This window comes from Merops nubicus, unplaced genomic scaffold, assembly GCF_000691845.1.
Source record: "Merops nubicus isolate BGI_N331 unplaced genomic scaffold, ASM69184v1 scaffold34739, whole genome shotgun sequence".
NCBI lineage: Eukaryota > Metazoa > Chordata > Aves > Coraciiformes > Meropidae > Merops > Merops nubicus.
This window is the reverse complement of record NW_008629860.1, coordinates 8,982-36,099: the sequence shown is the minus strand read 5'-3', so window position 1 is coordinate 36,099 and position 27,118 is coordinate 8,982. Positions and strand designations below refer to the sequence as shown.

The following is a 27,118-nucleotide window of genomic DNA, read 5'->3' as shown; positions in this document are numbered from 1 at the left end:
ATGTTAAATTGCCACTCAAAGTTCCTGTCTGACCAGAGCCCTTTGTGTGCAGCTCGGGCGTGAGCCAGTGCATTGTCCTGCGGGGGTACAGCTCGCGGTGGCTGTGCTCCCTCTGACAGCACAAATGGGATACGTGGTCTCAGCCAGCCTGGTGTACCAGAGTGCTTTTTGCCTTGTATTTTCTTCCCCCTAAAAAAAATAATAAAACCACTTGAGCTTCTTTTCGTATGTGTGATTGGGGTTGTTTCTCTTTCCTTTTTCCAGACAAAACTTGCCAATGGCACCTCCAGTATGATTGTGCCCAAGCAAAGAAAACTGTCTGCGAGCTATGAGAAGGAGAAGGAACTCTGCGTCAAGTATTTTGAACAGTGGTCTGAGTCTGACCAGGTGGAGTTTGTGGAGCACCTCATCTCCCAGATGTGTCACTACCAGCATGGACATATAAACTCATACCTCAAACCCATGTTACAGCGGGACTTCATCACTGCACTGCCAGGTATTTCTGCAGGCAGAGCAAGCTTGCTCCTCCGTCTTGTCTTTCAGAAGACTATTCCACTCTGGCCTATCGTGCTGGAGAGCTCTCTTCTAGGGTCAGTTTGCAAAGCAGCCGATAGCTTTCGAATGAGTAGTTCTATATTGGGATGAAATGTAGTAGTATTTTATTTTGTATTCCTACCATCTCTGAAAGCGTGATCTAACACCACCATGGTTTGGCTAGGAGTAAATGTTAGCTCATGTATCTATCACAAGGAGAGTCATCACAGGCCACAGGGCAGGTAGTGGTACTCATAATGCCCACAACGATGCGTGAATGACAAAAATTTTTAAAATTAAAACTACTACTCTTTCTGGTTGCTCAACTGAGGTTTTCCTTTTTCTTACTTAGATTTTTTTTTGTCTCTCTTTCCCAGTAAAATACCTTCCTGAAGCCACCACTTTGATTATGTGTTTATTGCTAAGAGAGAATGGAGGGCATAAGATCAAAGGCTGAAAGTGTTCTATTTTTTGCACTTCTGTAGTACTTTCCGTCGAGAGTATTAACCCAGCTGTTCTCAGACGTGGCACTGGGTGTGTCTCACAGAGTGCACACAAACAGTAGTACATGTGCAGTTTTGTATTGGCTTCCAGGTATCGCACTTACAGGTGCAAAAACTAAGGCAGTGGGGGATAAAGCATACACAGCAACAGAATTTCAGAACCAGATGGAAATTCCTGGCTCTTTGGTCTGTTTTTCAGACCATTAAATTGCACATCTGTAGATAGATAGGTAGATAGATAGATAGGTGGTTAATAGATTAGCATTCCAATGGCATAGGTCCTTACTTTGAGATAGACCCGAGGAAAAAATGCTATAAGTGGTGTCTGTAAATAGCTGGTTTAAGAGAGGGTTTTCTTGCCAAAAGCTTGTTCTGTGAATAACTTCAGAGAACTCTGACAGTTTGTTCAGTCCAGTCATTTGATCATTCTTTGGAAGGGATTTCTCAACGTGAAATTTAAGTTCTACGTTTAAAAGATGGAAAAGTGTGTTTAAATGTGTATTGTACAAAGCATAAAAGGCGCTGCAGGAGTTTTGCTATGAAGTTAAACGCGTAGACTGGCTGGATTTTTAAGCTTATTGTGCTCAGTAATCAAATGGCTGTTGTAGCATTAAAAAAAAATCTTAGTTATGCTAAGTACCTGCTTTATGTTAGTTTTTAGTAGTCCAATGGCAATAATCTGGTGTACTTAGAGCAGCATTGTAACTTGTGGAGCTGTTCTGTTTCGGAAAAATAGAGAGTATTTTGAAAGTGCCTTGGTTCCCCCACTTTTAAACTGGAAGTATACATGTAGTACGTGCATAGTTTTTCCAGGTCTTTCTCTGCAAAACTCCATCTCACTTGCAATTGCTTAATGTCATCCCACAGCCTTTTTCTGAAAATTCTGAGCAAATGTTATAAGTACTTTGAGAGGCATTCAGTATTTCCTAGCCATAGCATATTAGTTAGTGGTCTTTTCTCAGTTAAGTAGGAAGCAGATAGTTTTACTATCTCAGAAGGCTGAACAGATAGGAACCAGGCAGCTAATAGGTGAGTATTTGAATAGTTGTGGGAACTGTGTGCTTAAATAATGCATATGCGTCAATTTGCATATTTTCAAAGTGCTAATGTCTTAGTGAGTGTAGCTTTAAGGGAGAAAATTAATGGCAAAAAATTGCACTGGTGCAGACTCTGCGGTCTGTGCAGGATGTCCTGACTATAGGCAGGTTTCTAATGAAGGGAATGGGAAAAGGGAAGGTAGGAAAGAATGATGAACCTAAAATTTTAAATTAAATCACATAATAAAAAACCTCTAAACTCTTTAAGTGTTTTTTTAGCTTTCTGAAATTCTCAAGTGTTCTGGTTTCATTTTTACGCCTTCGTTCTCTCTCCTGCTCTCCCCCTTGAGTGAATAAAAGAGTAAAGCTACTTCAAAATCATGAGGCATCTTATCTCTGTCCTCCTAGCACTGTCCCAAAGAACGACCAGATTTAAAGGTAGTTTTAGATCATGAGCACGTTTTACTAATGTAGAGTAAAATTGGCTCACATTATTTTCCCAGTACATTGAATAGAATTAAGGTTGTGTGAAAAATACAGCTTAGCTGTGTACTTAACAAACTTTGTTCTGTTTCTGAAAAATAAGCTGTTTAACATTTTTTATGAGGAAAGTCATTTTCATAAGGGTTTCATGTGTGAAATAACTGAAACATTCTTCTTAGTATGGAGGGCTGAAGGGGTAATCATGTTTCACATGGATTTAGCAAAAAATTCTGTGAGCAGAGATTTCTCCTTTTTAAGGAAGTGATGCTTTGTTGGATATATGTCTTGGTGAGTTGTGCTGTTCCTAAGAAGCAAAATAATAAAATTGAGTTTGCAGCCAGAAAAAGTAGCTCTTCCCTTCCACTTACAGTAAGTATGAGGAGGAGAGGCCAAAAATTCAGTATTCCTTCTTTGCAAGGGGTCTAGGATCAGTGGCAAAGGGTAACTTGGGGTCATGGAAGTAGTTACAACACCTCATTGCAGCAAGATCTAAAGTGCAACTGCTGATGATCCAGAAAGGGCAGAGGCAGACTTGTGGGTGAAGATTGCTGTGCCCAGTTTATGCAGTGTAACCCTGCTTCCTAGAGCCACTGGTTGTTCCCTGTATAAAAGAATTTCTTGCTGTGATGCTGCTGACACAAAGCCACCAGTAGGAATCCTACAGAGGCAGGCGTTTGTAGATGTCCTGGTGGGTCTGTAAATGTCTGTGGCCCATTGGAACCAATGCAGGCTGGGAAAGCAAGCAAGCCATTTCCACCCTGCAGAGATAGCCCAGGGCTTCACGTGTCAGAGTGGGGAAGCAGAGGGACACGGTGTCCAGGTCTGCCCTACCAAATTGCACAATTCCTGCAAGTTCCAATTCATGTTCATTAAAACGTTGTATCTGTCTTTCCATGGATTGTTGCAGAGTCCATCTAAATTTACAAACACCATTTTTTTCCCCCTTTTTTAAAGAATTTTATATAGAGACTATATAGATCTTTCCAGATTAAATACATAATAAAGGCTGCTGATGTTTTTATTTTGCAGCTTGACATCTAATTTTGCATCTATAAAGATAAGAAATGTCAGACCTCTTTCTGCACTTTCTGGTTCTGCATGGTATCATTCAGGTGCTTTTTCTACATATGAATGGAAGCATAAAACGCTGGGCAGAATGTCTCACCCAAAGTGTGTTATAAATTTAGGATATTTGAAAGGTGTAAGAGGAGGCGTGCTGAATTTTCTCAATGTCATGCACTGGGAAATAATTTCGAGGTCTTTTGGTTTACGAAGATGAAGGTTGAGCCTTTTGTGATTCAGGAACTCTAATCAGAGTCAGCTGATTGCCCCCAATTTGGGTTTGCAGCCGTACAGGCATGTGACTGTAAAAATGCACTTGCTGCTTTTTCTTTCCCTGTCACGAGCAGGGCCTAGTCTTTGAGGCTGTTGTTGTAAAAGCAAGAAAAGATGTAATTAACTCTGTCCGAGATGCGAACCAGAGGGAAGATGCATGTAATACCAATCTGCCATGCTTCCTTTTTGGTTGGTCTGAACATCGTGCCTGAGGGATGATGGGGTCTAAACTACAACTTTCACAAAGCCTCTGAAATTTGACCTGTGAAGTAAGATAATCTCCTGATGGTGTGTCTTTCTTGTGAATTAAAACAGCTTCCAAGAGAAGCTGTATTTATGCAACATCTCATGTAAAAGGCATCTTATTTTCCTGAAGTCTTGCTGGTGATTAAATCTGGGTGTGTAAGGACACATTTTTACTGAGTGCATATGACCAGTTAAGAAACATAGCATAGCCTTTCCTGGCCCTCAGCTACACCAACGTTACATTGGTGCTAACCAGGCAATTACTTTACATTTCACTCCAGCCACGTTGAAACAGCCAATCCAGGTATTCACAGTGGAAAATATTTGTAAATTATACCATTTTGGTGTATATTTTTCCTCTACTCACAAAAATAAATGAAACTAGCAAAACTGCTTCACTTTCTTCTTACACAGCCTCTTCTTCCCTCTCGACTTTCCTGTGCATCTGCATATCTTTCCCTCCCCCATGTCTAAAGGTACCACTACCCTTCAGGGCACACATTGGGAATATATATTTTTTTCTTCATTACGTTTAAAAGCTACTGCTTTAGCAAAAACAGCTTTTGAGCCGTTGGAACATGAGAACAGCTGTAGCAGTGAGATGAGAAATGGTCCTAATATAGAGAGATTTTGGGGGCTGCGTTGCTGAGTTGGAAATGCCATCCATAGAATATCCCCCTAGTGCTAAAACCCATTGAAATAGATTGGAATGACTTCTTGGATTCTTTATTATTTTTAATGACTTGTTGTGTTATATCCAAAGGAAGTTGGAGAATGCTGTTCACTCCTGAACTTAGCTGCAAATGCTCTTCTGTGCATTTGGTCCAGCTCTGCATGCAGAAGAGGAGATGGAAAGAGAGGGTATCTTTGTACTAGCAAGGGGAATTGTTTTAAACTCGGTGTCTCCCTAGCAAATAATAATTTTTTTTTTCTCCTTCAGCTCGGGGATTGGATCACATCGCTGAGAACATTCTATCATACCTGGATGCCAAATCGTTGTGTGCTGCTGAGCTGGTGTGCAAGGAGTGGTACCGGGTGACGTCAGATGGCATGCTGTGGAAGAAGCTCATCGAGAGAATGGTCAGGACAGACTCGCTGTGGAGGGGGTTGTCAGAGAGGAGAGGATGGTGAGGAAACTGCATCTTCACCTCTTTTGCCCCCATTCAGGACAGTAGGTGCTGTGTATTTCAAACCAGGTTTGAAGAGGGTTATTTAGTACCCTAAAACATCATGCTGGTTCCAAACCTGACCATTGCTTAAATCAAAATTTGGGGGTTTGGGGGCATCATTTGGCTGTGCAAGCAATGTGGAGGCTTTATCCTTACCTTCCTTATCTGATCATGCTCTTTTCCCACTGTGACAAGGGAGATATATCGACTGAGATTTTTACACCCAGCTGTCATTTGGTTCAAATTAAGAAGCTGTGTATGCCCCAGGGGAACACTAAACTAGTCAGCAGTTCAGAGCAGAAGAGCTTTTTTAGGGGTGGCAGTGGGGCAGCATGTGCTATGAATTAGTTGTTTCCTGATAGGTCTGTTTGTTTTCCTCAGCAGATTTTCACTATTAGATATCTGTTTAATTTTCAAACTGGAAGCTGAGGGTAGGTACCACGGAGAATAGGGGACTTTAGAAATGCAGATAGATTAGTTAATAATCATCTGGAATAGCCTTACTACAATATGGGTCTCACTCAAGTTTGAAGCTGCTCTGTTAACATTTCATTAGAACTTTGCCTCTCAGGGGTACGTCCTTTAATACATAATTTTCTTTTCCAAGGGTGTCCCTTGGATGTTGGCAGAAAGGAAGCTGGGCATGAATATTTCATAAACAAGATAAAAGTGACAGCTCAGGCATTTTGGTTGCTATTAAAAAGAAAAAGATACAGAGTTGCAAACAAAGACTCCTGTTTTATGGTTAATTTTGTTATACTGTTTGTCTCAGGAAGTAGGGGAGAGTAAATCAGGATTATGAAACATCCTTTAAAAATAAATACAGTTTTGATCTGCTTCCAATAGTATAGTGTTTTTAAAGAGTATAAAATAAACACAAGCATGGCAGTGGTGACTTCTGCGTTCCTTTTAGTGCCTTGTTCTTGCCAGGACTTCTATTTATGCTCTGTATTGTTGAGTTAACGGTAAGTCCAAGAAGAGGACCTTGAGAGGTTTTTTAGTTGTTGCTGTTTCCCAGAGGCAGAAACAGGTTTCTAAGTCATCCCAAATGTTTGTCTAATTTGTTCTTAAAAATCTTCACTGAGGGAGATTCCCCAGGCCTTGTCAGGGCAAGGAATTCCACTGTTTTCACTAACTCCAGTGTCAGTTTCCTAAAATCTAGGCTGTCTTCCTAGCTACAGTTTGGCGTGTTGTATTTCATCTACACAGACACACAGGACAGTTTCTCATTCTCTGTTGTGCAGTAATCTTTTCCATGTCAGAAGATGATGATGTTTCCTGCATTTTGGATGCACTAACCAAAGATAATCCTGTGTTGTCTTGTCTTCTTGTCATTCTTGGTTTTCTCTGTTTAGACCTTTTCCAATTACTCCATTGATGGTGTGATCAGGTGGGTGTCTTACTTCTGCTGAGGCATCACCAGAGTCTGGTGAGCAATGCCTTATGGACGACACTCCATTTTATGCTTTCCAGTAGAACGTGCTGTTTTCTTTTAACAATGGTATAATACTGTAAGAGAATTAATTACCCTTTCTGTGGAAGTTCTGCTTAGCCATTATTCTTCATCATGCATGCTTATGTTGTTGCTCAGTGGTGAACTTGATGCTTGTCCTTATTGAATTAGATTCTCCTTATTGTTTGTTATTTCTCCATTTTGTCAGGAGCATTATGAGTTTAATCTTTTCCTCCAAAGTGCTTGTAGCTTCTCCTAGATTTAGTACCATTAGCCAGATAATAAATGCACTCCATGTTCTGTTCTTTGTCATTAATGAAAATGCTCAGTAATGACACATCTCAGACAGATGTCATGCGAGATCCCAGTTGCCACCCTGTCTGACAGTGCACCATCGACACCTTGTCATTTTGTAGGTGCTCATCTGATTGAATGTGCACTCTAGAACTACTAAGCTACCAAACTTGAGTTGGATGGTCCACCATTTGCTTGATAGACCTTCTTCCTTCTTTTAAAATGCAAGAGCTACGTTTTTCTTCCTGTTCTGTGGAACTTCACATATTCTCTACATCCTGTCAGAGACCATAACTGATAGTTCTCATGTTGCTTCCTCCAGGTTTTAGAAATAACATCAGCACTGATTGCTAGTCATACAGACACTTGGCGTTTCTAAAAAACAGTTGCAAAATCCTTTTTCTCATCTCAAAGAACAGTCACCCTGTTACTGAATCTCTTCTCCAGGTTTACACTGTCCCGGAGGTTGCTTTGACACAACAGGAGCAAGTTTTGCCCTGTCTTCCTGACTGCCCTCTGATTAGCTCTAGAAGATACAACTGTGGGCATGGTGGGGTGGTTAAGAGAGGCAGATGAGAAATAGCCAGTGTAATTGTGTCTCAGCTGCATCGAGCTTTATAGTTTGTAATCAGTGCTAATGCTGTGTGCGGCGCAAGGAGGTGACTAACTGGACGGTTCGGAATGATAGATGGCTGGTGTTAATTGCTCACAGCTCCTCTTTGCACATGGGCTGCCTGCTTTCAGCATTTGCAGCTCGTGGTTTACAACAGAAACGCCCAGTTCCACAGCATGGTAGCCTTCACTGACAGCTTGTCAGGGAGCAGTAAGGGTTACACAGATTTAGAGAAATATAAAACAGAAGCCCAAAATCTGGGCACGATTATGTCCATCTGAATACTTGATTGAATTGGCCAGTCATCAAAACCTGCAAACAATAGTTCCTTTTATCCCAGAGCCACAGCATAACAGCCGCTGGGATGCCATGGAAATTCCAAGCAATCTTTTAGCTGAACTGTAAACAACCAACTCTGCATACAGTGAGGCAGGGCTTATAGGTAGCAAAAAGACTTTGCATTAGGTCAGTTAGTAAAGTTTGAAATGATAGACAGGTTTTCAGGCACCTAGGCTTGTGTACAGATTGTCGTAGGCCTACCCCAAGTCTTCCAGGATACGTCCAAGATATTCTGTGTATCTCCAACAGATATTTTGTCTCCATGGGCAAATCATTTTTATTTTCTTGTATACGTTTCCAGACTGGATCACAGTAAATAGACAACTATCTAGTTAGTGGTTTGCCTGCATCCATGTGTCCCTTCTTCATGTGTATGTCCCCATGAGAGCAGTTGCTGGTTACTGTATTTGATGACTCAGATGGTTACTCTGTCCAAAGTGGAAAGCACCTTTCTCTCAAGTCATACTTAAGACACTCTATTTAAAGAATTACTGAAAATTCTTTTCTTGAGCATTTGTTGTTTTGTTTGTTCAGTCCTGTAGTTTGCTACTGCCTTATAACCAAAAAATTTTGGTTCATTGGTGTGATTTCCCTAGTTCAAGCAGATCAGGACAGCTTCACAAGTGAGTTTCAAGGTATACTGTATGGAAAGGATAAGAAAGAAAAGTGCAAGGAAGTATTGAACAATTAATTATGCCATAATGGAGCAAGGGAGGGAGAAGTGGAGAGCTGGCCCAGAGTAAACTCTGTGCCTCTGATGCCAGGATTACACTCGGAGGCATTTGTGCCTCTCTCTGTTTTGTGGGGCATGCTGCCAGGCAGAGCAGCAGTTAGTACGCCCATGGTGGGGTTTACTGGCTTCCACACGGTGTTTGGTGCCGCCTTAACCTCAGGATGAGGAATTAAAGTTTTTTACACAGCAGGTAGTGATTGCCGTTTACGGATCTTTTTTTCTAGCGAAAATCTAGCTTGGGATATGAGTATTCCAAATCAGTGTTGAAATGAGAGGCACCACAGATGAGGTGTTGCTTACTAAAATGTAGTAGTAGCCATAAAATGTCCATGTACCAAAACTGATACCATCCCTGCTAATGCAGGTAAAAGCTAGCCTTGAATGAATAGTGAATTTGAGGGTTCCTTGGCTGCTTTCATTTTCTTTGTACTCTTTATTTCAAAGTTGACCTCTGATATGAGAATATGTAATGCAGGCATGAGCCACTCTCCCCTGCTGTTGAGCTGAATGTGCTCATGTCCATAATAGATAGTATATTTCTCTTCCCTGAGTGACTAGGCACAGATTTTTCATGAGTATTTCAGTGTCAAAATACAACACTAACGTGTTGTAGGGCAAACAAACAAGGATCCATACAACTTGCTGAGTAAATTAGGTTTGAATATGAATCTGTCTATGCTTTTCAAGAGTGGTTACCCATTTGTAAAAAAACAGGAGGGAAGGACCTTTCTCCAAAATGCTGAAACATGATTTGTGTTCAATGGGAGTGTTCTTTGTCTTCCAGGGGACAATACCTATTTAAAAATAAACCTCCTGATGGGACTGCACCACCCAACTCTTTCTACAGAGCACTTTACCCCAAAATTATACAAGACATAGAGGTAAGAAACAGCTTCCAGATGTGGTGGGGTTTGGTTGATTTTTTTTTTTCTAAATCTCCCTAATTTATTCACAATACTGAAATTCTGAGAATATTTCATTCTAATTAAACATTTTATTATATCTGATGTGTCTGTGTTTGTCTGGAGTTTGTAGATCTGTTGTAGTTATGTAAGGTCCCAGGCTTTGCTGCTCCTTTAGACAGAGGATGAGTTGGATTGTTCCGTGATCCATGGATATCTTTGCAGATGGAGCCTCTACACCTTGCATGTCTGATGTCACAGCAGCACTCTACCATCTTGATTTTCTCTGTTCCTTGCTCCACCCAGTGCACAGGAGGCCTAATAAGATGTTACAGGGAGATGTCAGGAACTGAGTTGGGGACAAAGTGCATTGCTGAAGACTGCAGTCCTAAGACTCAGGGAAATGCGACGCGACTGTGCATGGTTGCCTTGTGTCTAGTGTGAGGAAAATGCCATGTTGTGGTAGTCTCCTAAGGGCAAAAGTGGTGCTCAGCACTGTAGTGACAGTTTTGTACAAGCACTTAGCTAGAGCTCAGCTGAGACTACCTCTTCAGTTGTGTAGTTGTTGAGTCACAGGGGGTTAAAGATTGGAGACAGAAAAAAAGCTTTTAGGTCACTTGTCCCTCACCGTTCCAGGTAGCACAGAGGAGTTTAGCCATGATAAGTTTCCCAGGCTTTTGTCTGTTTAATTGGTTTTATTACATGTGCTTCTTCTTCTTGAAAGCGGTTATGTGATTGTATGGGCTTGATTGCAGGAAAAAGTGTGAAGAAAAGTATCTGCCGTCTTCTCGAGGAAATAAAAAAAGGGGAGATAGTTCCATGCTTCATTTTCACTTCTCTTTTGTCTCCTGTCTTTCCTCAAGACAATAGAGTCAAACTGGCGATGTGGAAGGCACAGTTTACAGAGGATCCACTGCCGAAGTGAGACAAGCAAAGGGGTTTATTGTTTACAGTATGATGATCAGAAGATAGTAAGTGGCCTACGAGACAATACTATTAAGGTGAGAACGCTCCAGAAAGGCACACTAATGGCATGCATTGTCTGTGCCATGAGTAATAGCATCTTAATTTCAGTGATACCTGCTCAATCTGTCATTAGTTAACCTAGCCTTCTCCTTCCCCCACTTCACACTTGCACAGCACATAGGCTTCTTTTGTCTGGCAAGAGATACCCTGTTTTCTTAAAAACAGGTTTCAGAGCAGACTTTTTGTCCATCAGTAATTCCAGGCAATGTAATTACTGTGTCCCATAACCCGATGAGAAGAGTAAAGAAAATATTAATAGTAAAGCCAGTGATATTGAAGATGTTGATGTATTGCATCAAAGAACCTGTAGAAGACTCTGCAAATGCCACTAAAGATGTTCTAGCTGCCCTATGGATGATGTGTTGCAGTAAAAAGCAGACCAGTCAAACCAGTAAGTGCTGAAAGATTCAACCCTTACTGAGCTGTCTGGTTTTGAATATTTGCTATCTTAGATCTGGGATAAGAATACGTTGGAATGCAAGCGAATTCTCACCGGACACACGGGTTCTGTCCTGTGCCTCCAGTATGATGAGCGGGTGATCATTACTGGATCTTCAGACTCAACAGTCAGGTGTGTGCTTGTGCTTTCTGTTTGCATCTAAGATTTTAGCTTTGCAAACTGCTGAAATACTCTTTTCTTATATGTGTGCTCTTCAGTCGGTTCCATGAAGTAGTTCATATTTATTCAGGAGTGTACTGTCTTTGTTTATCAGGTGTTTATGCAAATGTCTGTCAAGGAGAAATGAGAACCTAAGCAAAGACCACCTTGACCTAAGCAAAGGTCAAAATGACTTAGGAAGGCCATCTGGCATTTCAGCAAGGTCCCTGAAAATGTATTAAATTCTCCCTGAAAAGAATTTTTAAAAAGTTGGTTGAAATTTTCAAAGCAGGTTTGAAGGCTTAGTCATACATTGTGACTTAATTTTAACGAAACCTGTATCACTAGATCTCCTGTGACTTTTAATTAAATTTCAGCGTGATGTGTCTTTTCACTCAACCTTTCTAACCTTGCCTTCATTCCAGTCTCCAGCAGAAGACTGGACACTGCAAGTCAGCACTTGTGGTGCATGTTGTGCAGCTGTGAAGTCCACTAGACATATTACAGGATCCTAGAGAGTCTTAAGACCTGAAATGTAAATACAGTCACATACAAGTTAGTGAAATGCAAAACGAACTTGGATGTGAAGGGCCAAGTTTGTCTCTGTTGGTGACCTTTTCTGCAGTTATGTGTTCCTATGGCTGCAAGCTCCTCATGGTTATCACCGTGCTTGCATGTAAACTACCACTGTTAAGCTAATAACCATTAAGTTTGGTTCCTGACGTGATGCATGCAGTCTTGTGGTGCTGCTAGATTTTGAGGTCTTGTCATTAGTAGGAATCCAGAATTTCAGCAACACCACCTGCCTGGAGACTGCGTGGGAACTGCACTGTGATAAACAGATCGCAAAAGGAGAGGCTGATTCTGTAACAAGCACTATCATCTTCCATATCAGAACAGGCAGGCCAAATTGCAGACTGGCTACTTGCCCAGAAATACTTTGTTTCCCACTGTATCTATAAATGTTTGCACAGACCCCAGAGGCATGTGGGATGCATCACTTTTATCCTTGGGTCTCCTCAGGAAGAGGAACTTCATCCAATAGACGGTACAGATGGGCTCTTAATGCTTCTGAGATCTCGGGGATGCACTTGTCCAAAGAAGTCAGTAGGTCTCCAGCTCCTGTTCAGTTTGGCAACCCTGTCCGCAAACTGCTCATATGTTAATGGCTCGGGTCCTTAGTCTGTGGGTTTTTCTCCATTGCATTTTGTAATTGGAATGTAGTTTTCTTTCTCGTTTATAGTCCGTAAGTAGATGCACTTCAGCCTCCATAAGGCAGAAAATAAGACGTTAGGAGTCTTTTTCACTTCTTGCCTTTTCTTGCTGCTCACCTTATTGACAGAGGGAAGTTTTAATGTCTGCCATGTCTGATGCATCTAATGATATGACCATTTTCTGCTCTTAGGTAGAATATCTAAGATACAGGTGTGGCAGTGCCAAAATAAACTTCTTTATGGAGGCAAAGGGAGTTTGCCAGCAGAATACCCCGAAAGAAGCATTTTTAAAGCTTAATTCTTCATTTAGATTCCTAGAAGTTCAGTATGAAGCCTTTGTCTACCTTTCATCTTAAATTGTCTTTCAGCTGAAACAGTTGGTTCCAATAACATTAAATTGACATAAATGCTCTGTCTTAATGTGGGTACTCAGTGCATTCCTGGAGTGTAGCTGTGTACCAAATGCACTGCAGGGTAAATGCAATTCGTGGTGCAACTTGTGGCAATTACTTGTATTTGTTTGAGAAGCATTATCTTCTGCTTCTGTGTAAATTATCCTTTGAATTGATAATCCTGTGAGAGAGGTCAAAAATGAAACCTGTCACTGAACTTCCTTCTCCACAGGTCATGATTAAGTACTCATTGACTGGAAATGGAGTGTGGGGTAGGCTGACACAACCAGGAGACATCAGCCTTTAAGGCCATCAATCTCTTACCTTTCCTTGGCACTAAATTCCCTTAATTAAAGAACGCTTTTTTCCTGGCTGGATTATTTTATGGCGTTAACTGCATTGCAGGGTTTTTAGCTGCTGGACTGTCTCAATGTACGCATAATCAACAGGTTTATATAATACATTTTTTAATGAACTATTTAATAGATGTAGATATAACTTGTAGCGTTTGCTTCTCTAATATTGCTAGAGAGTCTATTACCTCTCCCCACCCCTCTCTCGCTCTGCAGAACATCCACTGTTCATGGTTTTTAACTCCCTTTCCTCTGGTTTGGAATCTGAAACTGCAGGGTGTGGGATGTGAACGCGGGCGAGATGCTGAACACGCTGATCCACCACTGCGAGGCGGTTCTGCACCTCCGCTTCAATAACGGCATGATGGTGACCTGTTCCAAGGACCGCTCCATCGCCGTGTGGGACATGGCCTCCCCGACAGATATCACCCTGAGGAGGGTCCTGGTAGGGCACCGAGCTGCTGTCAACGTAGTGGACTTTGACGACAAGTACATTGTGTCAGCATCAGGTGACAGAACTATAAAGGTGAGGTGTTTCGGAGGATTTTTGTTTGCAGCACTGGGGTATTAAATAACCAAGAACGGTGACCAGACAGGGAGGATGGTTCTTGGCAGTTATTACATAGATCTTCCTTTAGAAGCAGTGCTCTTCCTGCTGCTCATTTCCACTCGTCCTTCCTCTATTGAGCTTGCACAACTTGTTTACAGAACTGTATGGCAAATCAGATCCGGGTACAGATAGAGTTGAAAAAGAACTCGTTTTTTCCATGTCCTTTTTCAACTTGACCACTTCCATAATCCCTTTCAGCATCAGTCATTTGAACAGTTGTCAGAGGGCATCGTGGGGGCAAAAGTGAAGGTGAGTGGATGGGAATTACTTGAGTATTATTGCCATGATGCCAATCTGCAACGTTAAACCTGAGGAAAATAGAGATCCTGTGTAGACTAGATCATATCCCAAGACTGTTAAAGCCTGATTTTGGAGGCCAGTTTACATACGATGTGGCAAAAATCTTCTGTGTACTGTGACCCAAGCTGCTAACAGTTGCAGGCTATAGTCACAAGTCATTGGAGAGCTAATTTTCTCAGTCTTCAGGATAACATCTTCAGTTAAGAACATTTTGGATGCACCTATATATATCATACATATATCAGCTTTTGTTAGTCTCTTCTTAATAATTTTGTCTCTGTGTGGTCCCCTTCCTGTCACAGGTATGGAACACTAGTACCTGCGAATTTGTGCGCACCTTAAATGGCCACAAACGAGGCATTGCATGTCTGCAGTACAGAGACAGGCTAGTAGTGAGCGGCTCTTCAGATAATACCATCAGGTGAGACACACTCCCCTTTGCAGAGTTCTCTGCAAGCACCTTTTCTCCAGTTCCCGGGGACGTGCAGAGGTTAGGCCACTGAAGTGCTCTGTACCCTTGTCGGCTTTGAAATGTGCTTTCTTTGGTATAGAACATTGGGAGCTACTGGAAAGAGATATTAGAAGCCTGTTTTACTGTGTTGTCTTTCATCCTCTGTCTCTCAAGAGTCCCATACTAATCAACAAGTTGCATTGCTCTGACAATTCTGGTGTATGAAAGATCTGGCAAGTACTTCTTTCTGTGATGTCCTCTTGTGATATTTTAAGTGGGCTATGTGTCTAGTTAAAGGGGTCAGATTTGTAGTAAGAGGCATTTAATCCTCTGCAGAAATCCTCCTGGGCTCTCGCCAAACTCTTCTTGTGGTACTTGGCACCTGGTTAAGTTTGGAACAGCTGGTTTAGAGCATGAAGTTCAGTTTCCTGCCTTTTGCACTTCTCCAGCTGCCCTGGTTGCAATCTGAGATTTAACTCTTTCTGGTGTCATGAGCCAGGATTTCTCCCTACATCCTGCAGCTGCTGGCAGAAGGTTGTCCCACTAATCTCAGGGTGTATGGAGCAAGCTTCAATAGTAGTGTAAGTGATGTAGGGAAGTGGCTTTCCTGCAAACAGCAGTAAGAGCAACCTCCCTTTTGTCTTTGTCATTGCTTTAAATAGTTGACTGCCTTCTGATAAAACTTGAAGGCTGGACAATGCAAACAGAAACCCTTCACTTTGCATGTCAGTATTAATTTCTGCTCAGTGAGAACAATTCATGCCACTGTTTGCCCGTGGACTTTGCTTGCAACACGCTGCCTCTTCCTGCTTTGCATTCTGTAGGAAAATGGTGGTCCTTTGGTTGACATCACTAGGTTGTTGTGCCAGAATTTAGTATAGGACTGTCTGAGAGCATGACCAAGAGTGCTGGAACTTCTGTGTCTTAGGGGAAGAAGTATTACAGGCACTGTGTAAGAGTAGCACCATGTACATGTGGTGAGAAATCCTGCACTTTGAATAGGAAAAAAATAACCCTCTGCAATTGTACTATGAAACTTGGTCTCAGAATTAGAGTAAGAAATAGTTAAATGTTGCAGCAGTTAGGGAAGGATCTAAAATATGACTTGCAGTGCTAATAAAAATAAATGTCAAGATAGCGATAACACTAAAGAGGAGTACAGTTACTTTTATGCTTACATTGGACAAAATCCCTAGTTGACAGATAAATTGTGCTAGAATTTCAGGAATGTTGGCTGTGAGTCTTGATGGAAATCAAGTTTGGTGGCTGAGTGGGCAAGGCACAGGACTTACCTGGTCACATCGTTTTCTCCCAGCCATCAATAGAGGACTCAAGTCAGTGGAAGGGTGATTAAAAAAGAGCATGTTACTAAGTCGTCTTTGTGGGTGGCTTAGTGCTTTGTGTGTTTGCTTTTAATCCACTGTAAAATGCCGGATGTTGGTTGTTGGCCTTTAGTAGAGACTGCCTCCTGATACAGAATTTGAAGCCTGTCATTCCTCAATTGCAGGAAAACTTTTTTTTCAGAAGTGATTTCTGGTCTTAGAGCTGCAAATGTAAGCGCATGTGAAGTAGCTGAAAAATCAGTTTCTTTCTTCTTAGGGAGTCTCCTTCTATAAAAATGATTTAGGTTTTGTTTTAGGCCAGAAATTTCACCAGTGTAAGAGGACACAACTACATAGGCATCGCTGTCATTGTGCCAAATTCCATCTGGTAGAAACTGGTCCATCAAGTTTAATCCAGTCGCTTCAGTATCTTAGCCTCTAGGGCCAAAGTTCTTAATTGCTACAGACAAGCATGGTATAGAAAAGAATGAAAAGAAGATAATTTAGAGCAAGAAGATAGAATCAGACTACATCGTTTTAGGTTAATTTTTCAATGAGTGGCTGATTTGCATATGTGCATTCATTTGCATGCTTTGCATTCAACCTCCAGTATGTGCACACATGGGAATCTGATACTAGCTATTCAGTCAGCAGCATTCTCTCAAGAAGATGAAGATTCAGGCTCACCTGCCTTCTGTACTCTTCCAGCTCTGTCAGGACTTCGAGTCAATTAAAGGCTGAGGTATTTGCAGACCTCCCTTTACTTCCAGAAGTTCTTCCAAAGCTACAGGAAGGAAGGTGGTATTGGTTTTGACTGTGTGCACTTTGTAGTGATTTTTTTTTCTTCTCAAGCCTTAAGGGAAGTTCCTGTGCTATTTTGTCCTTTGACTATTTAAAGAAGTAGAAATTTGAGAAGATTATAAAATCTGGGAGATTCCCTTGGCACCAGTTCTTCTAGGAGATTCTGCTCTTATGTAGCAGCTATCCCTTTTGTACATGAAGGCCCATTCCTCACATGGCGAAGGACATGATCACCTCTTCTAATCCCATTCACTTTCAGGTAAAAAAATTAAACTAAGTACCAAAAATACAGGCCTGAATTAGTGTGATGCAGCCTCCCAGAGCTGCTGACAATATCAGGATTGATGGCAAGAAATGGAAACACATGGCACAAAAGTTCCTGGCCCAAGATTGCTCTTCAAACCTTGCTGCATCGGTTCATTTCTGGCATTGTCCATCCTGTTTACAGTCCTTGAGAGACTTGCTGCTCTCTGACCAGCCAGAATGCCTTTGGCTGACCTTTGCCATGGAGTTGCTTGCTCTGACCTTGACTGGTGTGTCAGTACTCATGTGATAACTGTTGGGATCTTCACAGATTGCTGAAAGATCAACTTCACGGATCAAAGAGTCACCTCGTGCTCCTCGTTGGCCTCAGACGTGTGCATAGACAAATCCTTTCCCAGTTCTACAGTGACAAAAGAGTTCTGTTCATGCCTCTGTTGTCCAAAGTGAGAGCAGCGTGTCGTGGCAGGACAGCTGCAGTCATCATCCACCAATCGTGGGCACACATGCACTGGATCTGGATTATTCCCTGGAGGGCCTCAGGAGTAAAATATGTGGGGGCAGTTTATCTCTTTCTTTGTCTGTCTCCTAAGGAAAAGTGAGCTGATCCTTCAGCAGCTGTGCTGCTTCGAGACGTGTCACCCAGAGGAATTCCACGAACCACCCGTATTTCTCACTATTGTGAAGTTCATGTCGGTCTGAATGCTAACTGAGCATTTCAGAACATTGTGACTGCTTGCTTTCAGCTGTGTGTCAGGAAGCTGCAGCAGATAACTGCTGGTAAAAGATTCTTGTGTGAGCAGAGCGTGGCTCAGCCAGAGGTAGAACACCTCTAGATAATACATGTCAAAGAATTTCAGTTCTTGTAAGCAAATAATCGCTTCTGGCAAAAGTATGGAAAGAAATAGACTTCATAACTGTTTCAGGCATTTCCTAAATATTTTTCAGGGTAGTGTGTAACTTTAAAAAATAATGTATTTTAATTTATTCTCCATGCTAAAAATCCTTCACAAAGCCCCAAATGGGGATATCTACGGTTGAGAGAGTAGTGCACTGCTGTGTCTCTTACTGGGATACTTTGTGGTGATTTTGGTGACAGAACTTTTTTAAAATATTGGATTATTAGAAAAAGCAGAGAGCTACAGGAATTGAGACCAGGAATAAAATGTGTTAGAAAATAATAGGCACAGAGTGCCCATTTTAGCTTCTGCATAATGCCTAGATTACCAAGTAAACATACCTTCAGTGGGAGAAATGACAAATAAAAAGGACTTGTTAGTTCTCACGCATCTCACCACTGTACTGATGTTTTAATTAGTCTGGTGGTTGTCTCCACATCAGAAATAAGCATGTTAGGGGTACAGAAAGGAGCACATGCCCTGTAAAGGTGATCTTACCCATTGGAATAAGCTCCAAGGGCATTGCTAAGTTTCCCTCTCTTAATGTCTTAAAATCAAGGCAGGATACTTTTATGAAAAATCAACTTCAGTAAAATAAAGTTATGAGGCTTACTGTGACGATAACTGGGAGATACCCTGTGTTACTAAGGCAGTACATACTAGATACAACTGGTCTCACAGTTTTGGGATCTCTTACTTATTTCATGTGTGATACTGTAACCTACCAGGGTCATGTTGAAAAGCGTGCATCCACTTAACAGCAGGAAAGGAGTGATGAATGTAGCTTGTTTCTTCTTTGTTGTTTCATCGTAATCTTTATTTCCAAGTTTCCATTAACTATAAGCAAAAACGAAATGTCTCATTGCAATGATCACAAATTCAAAAACTCTTAGTTCTTCTTTGTACTCTTCCAGGCTGTGGGATATCGAGTGCGGGGCGTGTTTGCGAGTCCTGGAGGGCCATGAAGAGCTGGTGAGATGCATACGCTTTGATAACAAGAGGATAGTCAGTGGGGCGTATGATGGGTAAGGCTATCAGTGCAGTCTTCCTGCCTGGCTCAGTGTCTCATGTCCCACTTTGTTGGATCTTCCTTAGAAATATTAGGCTCCTTGTCTGTCATACCAAGAGGACCTTTTCATGGACAGTAAATCAGGACCATGCTAAGAAGTGTACCTTTTTTCTTCTTTTGAAATAAGTCGATGTGATTTGATGTGTGTGGACAAGTTCTTTAGCTTGTAAGACTATCTGACCAGCTCAGCCTGAAACCTCTTCTATCTGAACCACTTTCAAGAACAATCTTTTCCATCTGTGATTATGTCTTGTGGGCCAATTGCCATTACAGACCGGGTGTCTGCAATCCCACAGGTTTCTGTTAGTTATTACCACCTCCTTTTCATGTATTTTACTTTGTTGACAGTACATTTTTTTTCTTCCATTAAGCTTTGTAAAGTTTACAAAAGGGGAAGTGCAAGAACCAGGTATCAATAGCAGAACGATTACTGTCATTTCCCTTGCTGTACTAACAGTTGATTTTTTCCTCTGAGCACTTGCTCTTTTCTCCTTAACAAAGCCATGGCGTTTCTCTGTTTTTTCACTATTAGGAAAATTAAGGTATGGGATCTTGTGGCTGCTTTGGATCCCCGTGCTCCAGCAGGGACCCTCTGCTTGCGAACCCTTGTGGTAAGAGCTTTTGGGAGTGGTGGTCAAGGGGACAGAAAGATGTGCTTGATCAGGACTGTCTTGAGCCATGAAAGCTCAAGTCGGGTTAGCCTCAGTCTGCAGGATCTAGAAATAATTTCTAGAAGTCTGGCTTTTTTGGGTGTCCCAACTTGTTTTTTTAATGTCACAAGCTGTAAAGCTTTCTTTAAAGCTTTTCTTTTCTTTAAAGCTATACAGTTCGAACCCTTGGAGTTTTCACTCACTTCTTAACAGTTTCGTTCTATGATTTGTAGTTAATAACTAAATCCATTTCTGAGACTTGTCCTTCTTGGTAACCATATCCCCAGTGGGTTTACCTTAGTCTGTGTGTACCTGATGACGTAGTAGTAAGTTGTCTGAATTGTTGACGTGAAATTTCTAAAAGAAAAGTAGTACACAGTTGAGGAACAGGAACACCATTGGGTCTACTTTTAGCTGGCCTTTGGGTGTTTAAGGAAAACACAGGTAAGGACTGGGGCAGTGAGGTTGCCTTTCCCTTAAAAAACAACTACTGCTTTCATGCTGCCCGTTGATATTTAGTGCAGGTCTGATGATGCCGTGGTTAATGTCATTATCTGAGAGTTAACAGCATTCACGGTCAGGCTTAACGGTGGCTCTGCAGTGGTCTTCTATTAATGTGAGAAAGTTGTGAGAAAAATGTCAGTAAGCCAGTGCCATGGGATGGTTCCTGTAAGCATTCTTCCATCACATTCACACCAAAAACCTCGCACTGTTGCTGAAGATAACGGAAGATTTCGATCCCATACCAAATTCTCATTGAAAAAGAAGTACTAAGTGTATTTATTTTTTAGCTGAGAAGTGTTTGGGTTAATATACCTTTGGCCTTTTCCTACTGTGGCATGTGACTGTCATCTGTGCTCTAAGCCAAGATCATACCAGACTCTCTGATTCTCTAAGTGTGGTTACCTCCCACCAGCTGAGCTGTGCTAGCTGACCTTCTGCACACTCATGCACCACCTGAATTGCTGCTGTTGATGGAGACTTTGCTGAAGTATTTCGTTTTGCATTTGGTGCAGACTGTGAGGGTTACTGTGACTCAGCTGACAGGCAGTAGTAGATCATTAAGCCGTGCTAACTCTTTTCCAATCATGTATTTGGACCATAAGATGTGGAGTAAGAGTCTATGAGAGCCTTGGATGCCTGCAGGTACTTTGCTGAAAAACCTTCTTGTTAGCCAATAGAACTGCAAATAGTTTCATGGCTGAAATTCAGAAAAACCCTTTGTCATCAGCCACCTAATCCAAACTGTGGAACAACTCTGTGCCCATGAGCACATATCCTGAGAGTCTAAGAGTTCAGCTTTGTATTAGTAGTGTTCCTGCTCCAACCTGAGACAAATGTGTGCCTAGTAACCTGTAGACTTAATTTAACTGGTGTGATTTCCTCTGCATTTTCCAGCAGTGGACAGCCAAAGTGCCACAGCTAATTGTATTATAAATCAGAAGCTGTGGGATGGAAACACTGTAGGAATCTCAACACATGGATACTCATAAATCCCTGTTTGATAGCGATGGAGGGGAGCAAAAGAGGAGGGGCAGAGGAAGCTGTTGTAGTGCTTTTAGGACTTCTCATGTTTATGACAACAGGACGTCCTTATACCTGCTTACCCATGGTTTGGGTTTTTTTTTCCTCTTCCCTCAGCCTCCAAAATTAAACGTGGCTGTACAATGAACATCGTGAGTCTCCTGCTGCTCGTGTTCAATTTTCAAACAGTAGGAGGAAAGTGCACAGATAACAAATGCTCGCTGCATGCCAGGTCCCTTCCAGTTCTGTCTTCCGTTAGCTGGAACAGCGGCCACGTGAATTTGACAGACACTTTCCAGGCACAGAAGAAGCACACAGTTCAGCTTCCCTTACGAGCTGAAGAGTCCAGGTCCTTATGGCTTCAGCTTAGGGTGTGCGTTCTCTTTATTGCCACTGCAACAGCAAAGGGCAGCTGCTACCTGGAAGTTCTGAAGGGCGACCTTACTTAGCCTCCCATGACTGGGAGAAAAAAAGGGGCTTTGGAAAGAGTTTTTGGACATACCCCCCTCTCTCTCTTAGTGTCTCTGTGAGCGATCCCTCAGTGTCTGACTGTTGCGGTATTTTTTTAGCAAGAACTTCTTTGCTTCACTGCTACAACGCAGACTCTGAGAAGACATTCCTTTTTGGAATAGGTGAGAAGGCAGAAACCCATGAAGGTGTTTTTAAGACAAATTTGAGTTATAGTTAGAAGATCAGAAATGTTCCAGTGATTAGACCTTTTATAAAATTTATCTTAAAAATAGAATCTGACTTTTGCATGTGTGTGTTTTCAGTTAATTTTAATTTAAAGATGCAGAGATTCGCTCTGTATTTTTTTAGTCCTTTGCCATAAGACAGAGGCTTCCCATTTAGTAGCTAAATAGTAATAATAATTAATAATAGTAATTATTAAAAATTAGTAATAGTAATAATAATTGCAGCTCTTTTGTCTAAATGTCTGAGCGACCTGTATTTTCAGTACTGAAACATTTTAAGGTGTGGGATTTTTCCTCACCCTAAGTCCCTTACAATGTATGAGCACTAAAGAGAAATACATATTAATGGAAGAAAGCTCACCCTAGTTTTATAGTGTCTGTTCCCTTCTCATCAAGGAGGAGGCCACTGCTCAGTCTTGCAGCTGTGTAAGCACCAAGAAAAAACAGGCAACACAAAAGGAGTTCGCAACAATAGGCAACACATAGTGGATTTTCTGTGTGATATCCAGGATCTTGCCATTACTTCCCATTAATTACAGTCTGAACTCTGCCAAACCATCATGCCATTTCTGCTTAGCCTCAGAGCAGAATGCAAACTGCCTATAAAGAATGCCCTTTCTAGTTCATATTTTTAGAACTGCTTAAGAGGAATTATTACTGTGTCAGTGGACTTTACAACAGGCTCCTTAGTGTCCTCCAGTATTAAGTTGTTTCATCTACAGAATTGGCAGAGGTACCAAGTCTTGAATGCAAAGGTCTCATTTCTCCCCCTGTAACCTGCTGCATCTGGGAATGCTGTGATTTCAGGAAGGAATTTCACTGTGGAACAAGGAAGTCAGTGCTCCTCTCGGCCTCACAGACTGAACTGTGTGGTGGAGGGAGCTTGGTTTGTTCTGCACAATGCATGTCCAATATTGGGATTCATGGAGTAATGGCATAACTGTAATGTAAGCTTCCTGCAAGCCAAGTACTGGGTATGGCAAACCCTTTTCACTGAAAGAGGGCTTAGCATACGCTATGTGATGGGGTGTCGTGAGGGCTTTACTGAGAAATTAATGTAACTCTAGAATGCAAGCCCAAGTCCATCTTCCCTGCTCCGTCCCAGGTGCCAGCACGTTTGCAAAGTAACATGCTGCATCTCTTGCTTGCTTTTAGGAGCATTCTGGAAGAGTCTTTCGGCTTCAGTTTGACGAGTTCCAGATTGTCAGCAGCTCACATGATGACACCATTCTCATCTGGGATTTTCTGAATGACCCAGCTGCACAAGCAGAATCCACTCGTTCCCCGTCCAGAACATACACCTACATCTCAAGATAAATAACACTACAGTGTACCTCACACTCGCACAGGTAATAAATAAATAAATAAAATGAACCTCAGAGGTGACACTGGATGTAGTGCGAGCATGCTGCTTGAAAAACTAGCTGTGTCTATTAATATTTCTCAGCTGGGCTGGACGCTAATTACAGTGTCCTGTAAAAGGACAGGAATGGTTTTGATATCTTAGAATAGGGACTTAATTTTAGGATTTGTGGCATGTGGTGCCTGTGAGTTCCCCTGAAGAACTCCTCCTCCTCTGTCCATCATCATCAATAATTAAATCAGCTAGTTGCTGCTGTCCAGAAGGAAGAAAGGTTTCGGCAGAGCGAGTAGAGCAGCTGCTGCCTAACAAGGGGATGCAGATGGCCTGACCCTGGGCAGTTGTCACCAGGCAGGAGGGTTTTGCCAAGAAGCATCAGCTTTATTCCCTCCCTCTGAAGGGGTGACCATTCTTCCCACTGCAGCAAACTGATTCAAGAGAGCAGTTTGACTAGAGAAGGAAGCACCGAGGCTCAAACCCAGGCAAATTTAATTGAGATGCGTCAATGTGCAAAATAATTTACTGATGGGGTGTAACCTGCATTTTCTCTAGCATAGCAGGGCTGTTAAATTGTTCATATCAGGGCCTGGCTGATTTGTTCGTCCATTTAACCTTTTGTCTTGGCCAGTACAGTGTGAGGAGGACATAATGTTTCATGGTTGGGTCTGTTGTAGCGTGGATTTGATATATATGAGTGGAGTGGGATAGCATGATTACCCACTTTGGTGGGTACATGCACAAGCACTGTTAATAGCTTGAGAATAATGGCAGAAGAGCTGACAGGCTTCTGCAAAGGGGTGTCCACAGTGACATTTTCCTATAAAAATGCTCTGTTGTGGGGCTCATCAAGTATCCTTTCTGTTTGGTTGGTAAATGTACAGTGATGCTTTAGAGCTGTCAGATCAGCTATCTTATTTTCTCAAACACTCTGGTCAATCAGATGTTCTTCTAAATCATTAAAAAGTTTAGTACGAATGGGGTTTGTTTGGTTTGTTCTGTTTTTTGTTCCCAGGACTCATTTAAGCTGCAGTATTTAAATTATCTGCCAATGCCAGGACAAAAGAACTATCCACGTAACCAATACTTGCTGAAGAGAGACACTCTCAGACTTGTTTCTGGAACAAAGTTGGCATGCGGTTGATCTCAGACAGGGTCTACTCAGCGTGGCTGACTGCTAAAGTGCTGCTATATCAGAAGATGACTTTTATCTTTCATGAACGGTTAACATTTTTAAACCTTCCCATCCCTTTCCTCCCTTGTCCCCATCTTCCTCTTCACTGCTCTTCCCTTTACCCTGTTTGGTTCCCCTCTAAACCCAGTCACAGATGTCCTATGAATATATTTAAGATGTTGCCAGAATGTGTTGCTTTGCTGTTAAGCAGAAGACTTATAGCCACAGTGCATCCTTTTTTTACTTCATGTTGGGTGGGAGGGTGGGGGGGGAGGAGGCTGCTACTCTCAGACTGAAATCAATATCCACTGCTAGGCCTTTAAAAAAGCATTCAGCTCTGAAGAGCAACAGAAACACTTAAAATGGCCAGACCAGCCTTCCCCCAGTCTGCTGACTTCCCTGTGGCTTTTGGCTATTCTGAGTGCAGACCTATTTTTTTGTGGAGAGGGGACCCTTGAAATTTGATTATTATGAACCAAATCCATCTCTTTCCTCTCCTGCCTTCTGTGCTAACCCTTTGGAAGCTGAATGTATATTGTAGTCTCCCTTAACATCTGCTTGGCTGGGGAGTGCTAGTCAGTGAAAAGTTAAACTCTCTTCTGCCAAAGCCCCAAGCACAATGGACTGGGGTTGAGATCCTGTCCACCTCCACCCTGGGTGAAACACTGGCCCAGGGTGCTATTTCACTAGCAAAGGGATTATCTATACCATCTTCCTCCTGCTCTTATCCCTGATGATAGTGTGTTGCTGATGGCTTATATCACATTCTGTAAACTGGAGGAAGTTTGAGCCTAGGCTCAGGAGGAAAGCTGGACATTGATCCTTTCTTTCCATTCCTTCTCCCCCCAGACTGGCTGTAGCTGGGTGCTGGAAGAGGGAGCTGCTAAAAAACCTTGTGGAGCTCTCAAGAATGAGCCAGCCTAGAGGGGAGACACTGCACAAACACTCTGGCCAGGACAGTAAGACTTTGCTCACATGAACAAGCCAATGCGCAGTCCCCTGGTGATGACAGATGGGTAAAAAGTGTATGGCCATGATTCCAGTCAGTACAGTTAGCAGTGACTCCAGGCCAGTAATGCAGAATTTCTGGGGCTGGCCTTGTTAGAAAGCCTTCAAAGGGAGAGCCTTTGGGGTGCTTCTCTAACCTACATGCATGCAGCATTGCAGTTTGGGGCTGATTAGTCCCTTTGCTGGTAGCTGAGCTGGATCTTTGCTTTCTGGCTGAGGCTTTTGCAAATTGCCATTGTTTAGAAGATAAAAATTGCCCTAAAGAGGAGGGACATGAGAAAAATTCTGTATGTCTCTGAACTGGACGGAGGGGTCTGGAGGGAAACAGCTCTTTTTAAAGAGTTGGAAGGAATTGCAGCAGGCCTGCATTTAGATCAGGAAAGACTTGTGTAAATCAGTCCCTGGCCATTCTGGGTTTGGGCCTAGATCTTCAGCTGTAGGTCTTGAATAACCCACACCACTTTGGTGGGGAGTTGCTCCGCTCCCACAGTAGGAAATCGAGGCCCTTCATCTCTGGGCTGGGGGGGTTTTAAACAGGCTTTATTAACACCCTCTAAACTTGGAACTTGGCAGATGGGAATTTTTTTTAACCTATTCTCATCAACTTCACTTTGCTGGGGAAGCAGTTGCATTGTTTCTAATTGCTTGGGATACACTTTTTCCACCAATGGAATTTTGCAAGGAGGTGGGCCAAGAGTCCCCAGAGTGCAGTCCAGAGGGCTTAAATCATTTTGGTGACAGCTGAGATGGACAAGAAGGTGATGGAGTTACAGAGGGAGGGAAAGCTGTTGCCTGAGGAGGACCTAGGGCAGTTCCTGAAGCACATGGGCAGCAGTGTTGAGCACTCAGCTCCCTCTGTTTTCATTGGGCCTAGGGACTACATCAGTTCTAAAGAGCATCTCAGAGTGCTCGGTGACACTCCTGTTTTCTGTTTGAACTACTATTGTAAAAGAGTCAAAACAGGTTAAAAACTCAACTCTGTTCAGGTAACAGAGTGACTTAGCTCTGCAGAGTCATAAAAGCTCTGAGTCACAATGATGAGTTCATCCACAACTGATTTGGGCACTACTTTGAAGTCTAGAAAGGCTGTTTTGGATTTCAGGCAGCTCTACGTATCAGGCATACTGCAGTCCCAAAGCCAAAGTGGTAAAGGAGCAGAATCAAAGTTTACATCCCAAAGCTGAGTTGAAGTTCCAAGTCTTATTTTTGATGTTATTTGAACACTGTTCCTCTAAGTTCAGTTATTACAAGGTCTGTAGCATGGTTATATATTAGCAGGAGTTTATATGATCTTGGCTGCTGGTCATCCTCTGTCTTTTACATTTAGGTTAATGTAGAAAGCAATGATCTCTCACTTAAGCTTCTGAAGGCTGCAGAACTTCCTAATGTTTTAATTACATCCTTGTGGCCAGCAGCTACAAGGATGCATTTTATTTAGCAAGTTGTGAGATTCTGGTAGAACCAGAAGACTGGCTGGCCAAACAGAGACAACACCATGGCAGATTGTCCTTGGTTGTCACAGCCCTGCTGCTCCATGCTGCTGTTGTGTACCTTGTAAGCACTGCTGGATCTTCAAGTGGTACCATAGTTTGAACTCTGCTGTATAGAGCTGTTTAAGGTACGGTTAGTGAGCGACAGCCAATACCTGTTTTCTGCACACGGTAAGAACAGTGTCTTGCCCGTAAGAAGGGACGGTGTCTGGGTACTGCCTGGAGCTGCAGAGGGGCGAGGATTCCTACCCCACTCCCCGAGTTGTACAAATTTTCTGATAGC

General features: G+C 42.3%; 1 protein-coding gene across 1 annotated transcript; it reads left to right on the top strand.

Moving 5' to 3' along the window:
• Positions 1-264: 264 nt before the first annotated feature.
• Positions 265-24,409, top strand: BTRC (beta-transducin repeat containing E3 ubiquitin protein ligase; the record flags this gene model as incomplete). The annotated part of the gene is made up of 11 exons (XM_008947068.1): positions 265-496; positions 5,079-5,265; positions 9,524-9,620; positions 10,505-10,642; positions 11,120-11,238; positions 13,501-13,750; positions 14,437-14,555; positions 18,783-18,893; positions 19,470-19,548; positions 22,962-23,155; positions 24,179-24,409. Coding segments are annotated over 10 exons (1,494 nt in total), but the record flags the coding sequence as incomplete, so codon positions are not given.
• Between the last annotated feature and the right edge of the window lie 2,709 nt (positions 24,410-27,118).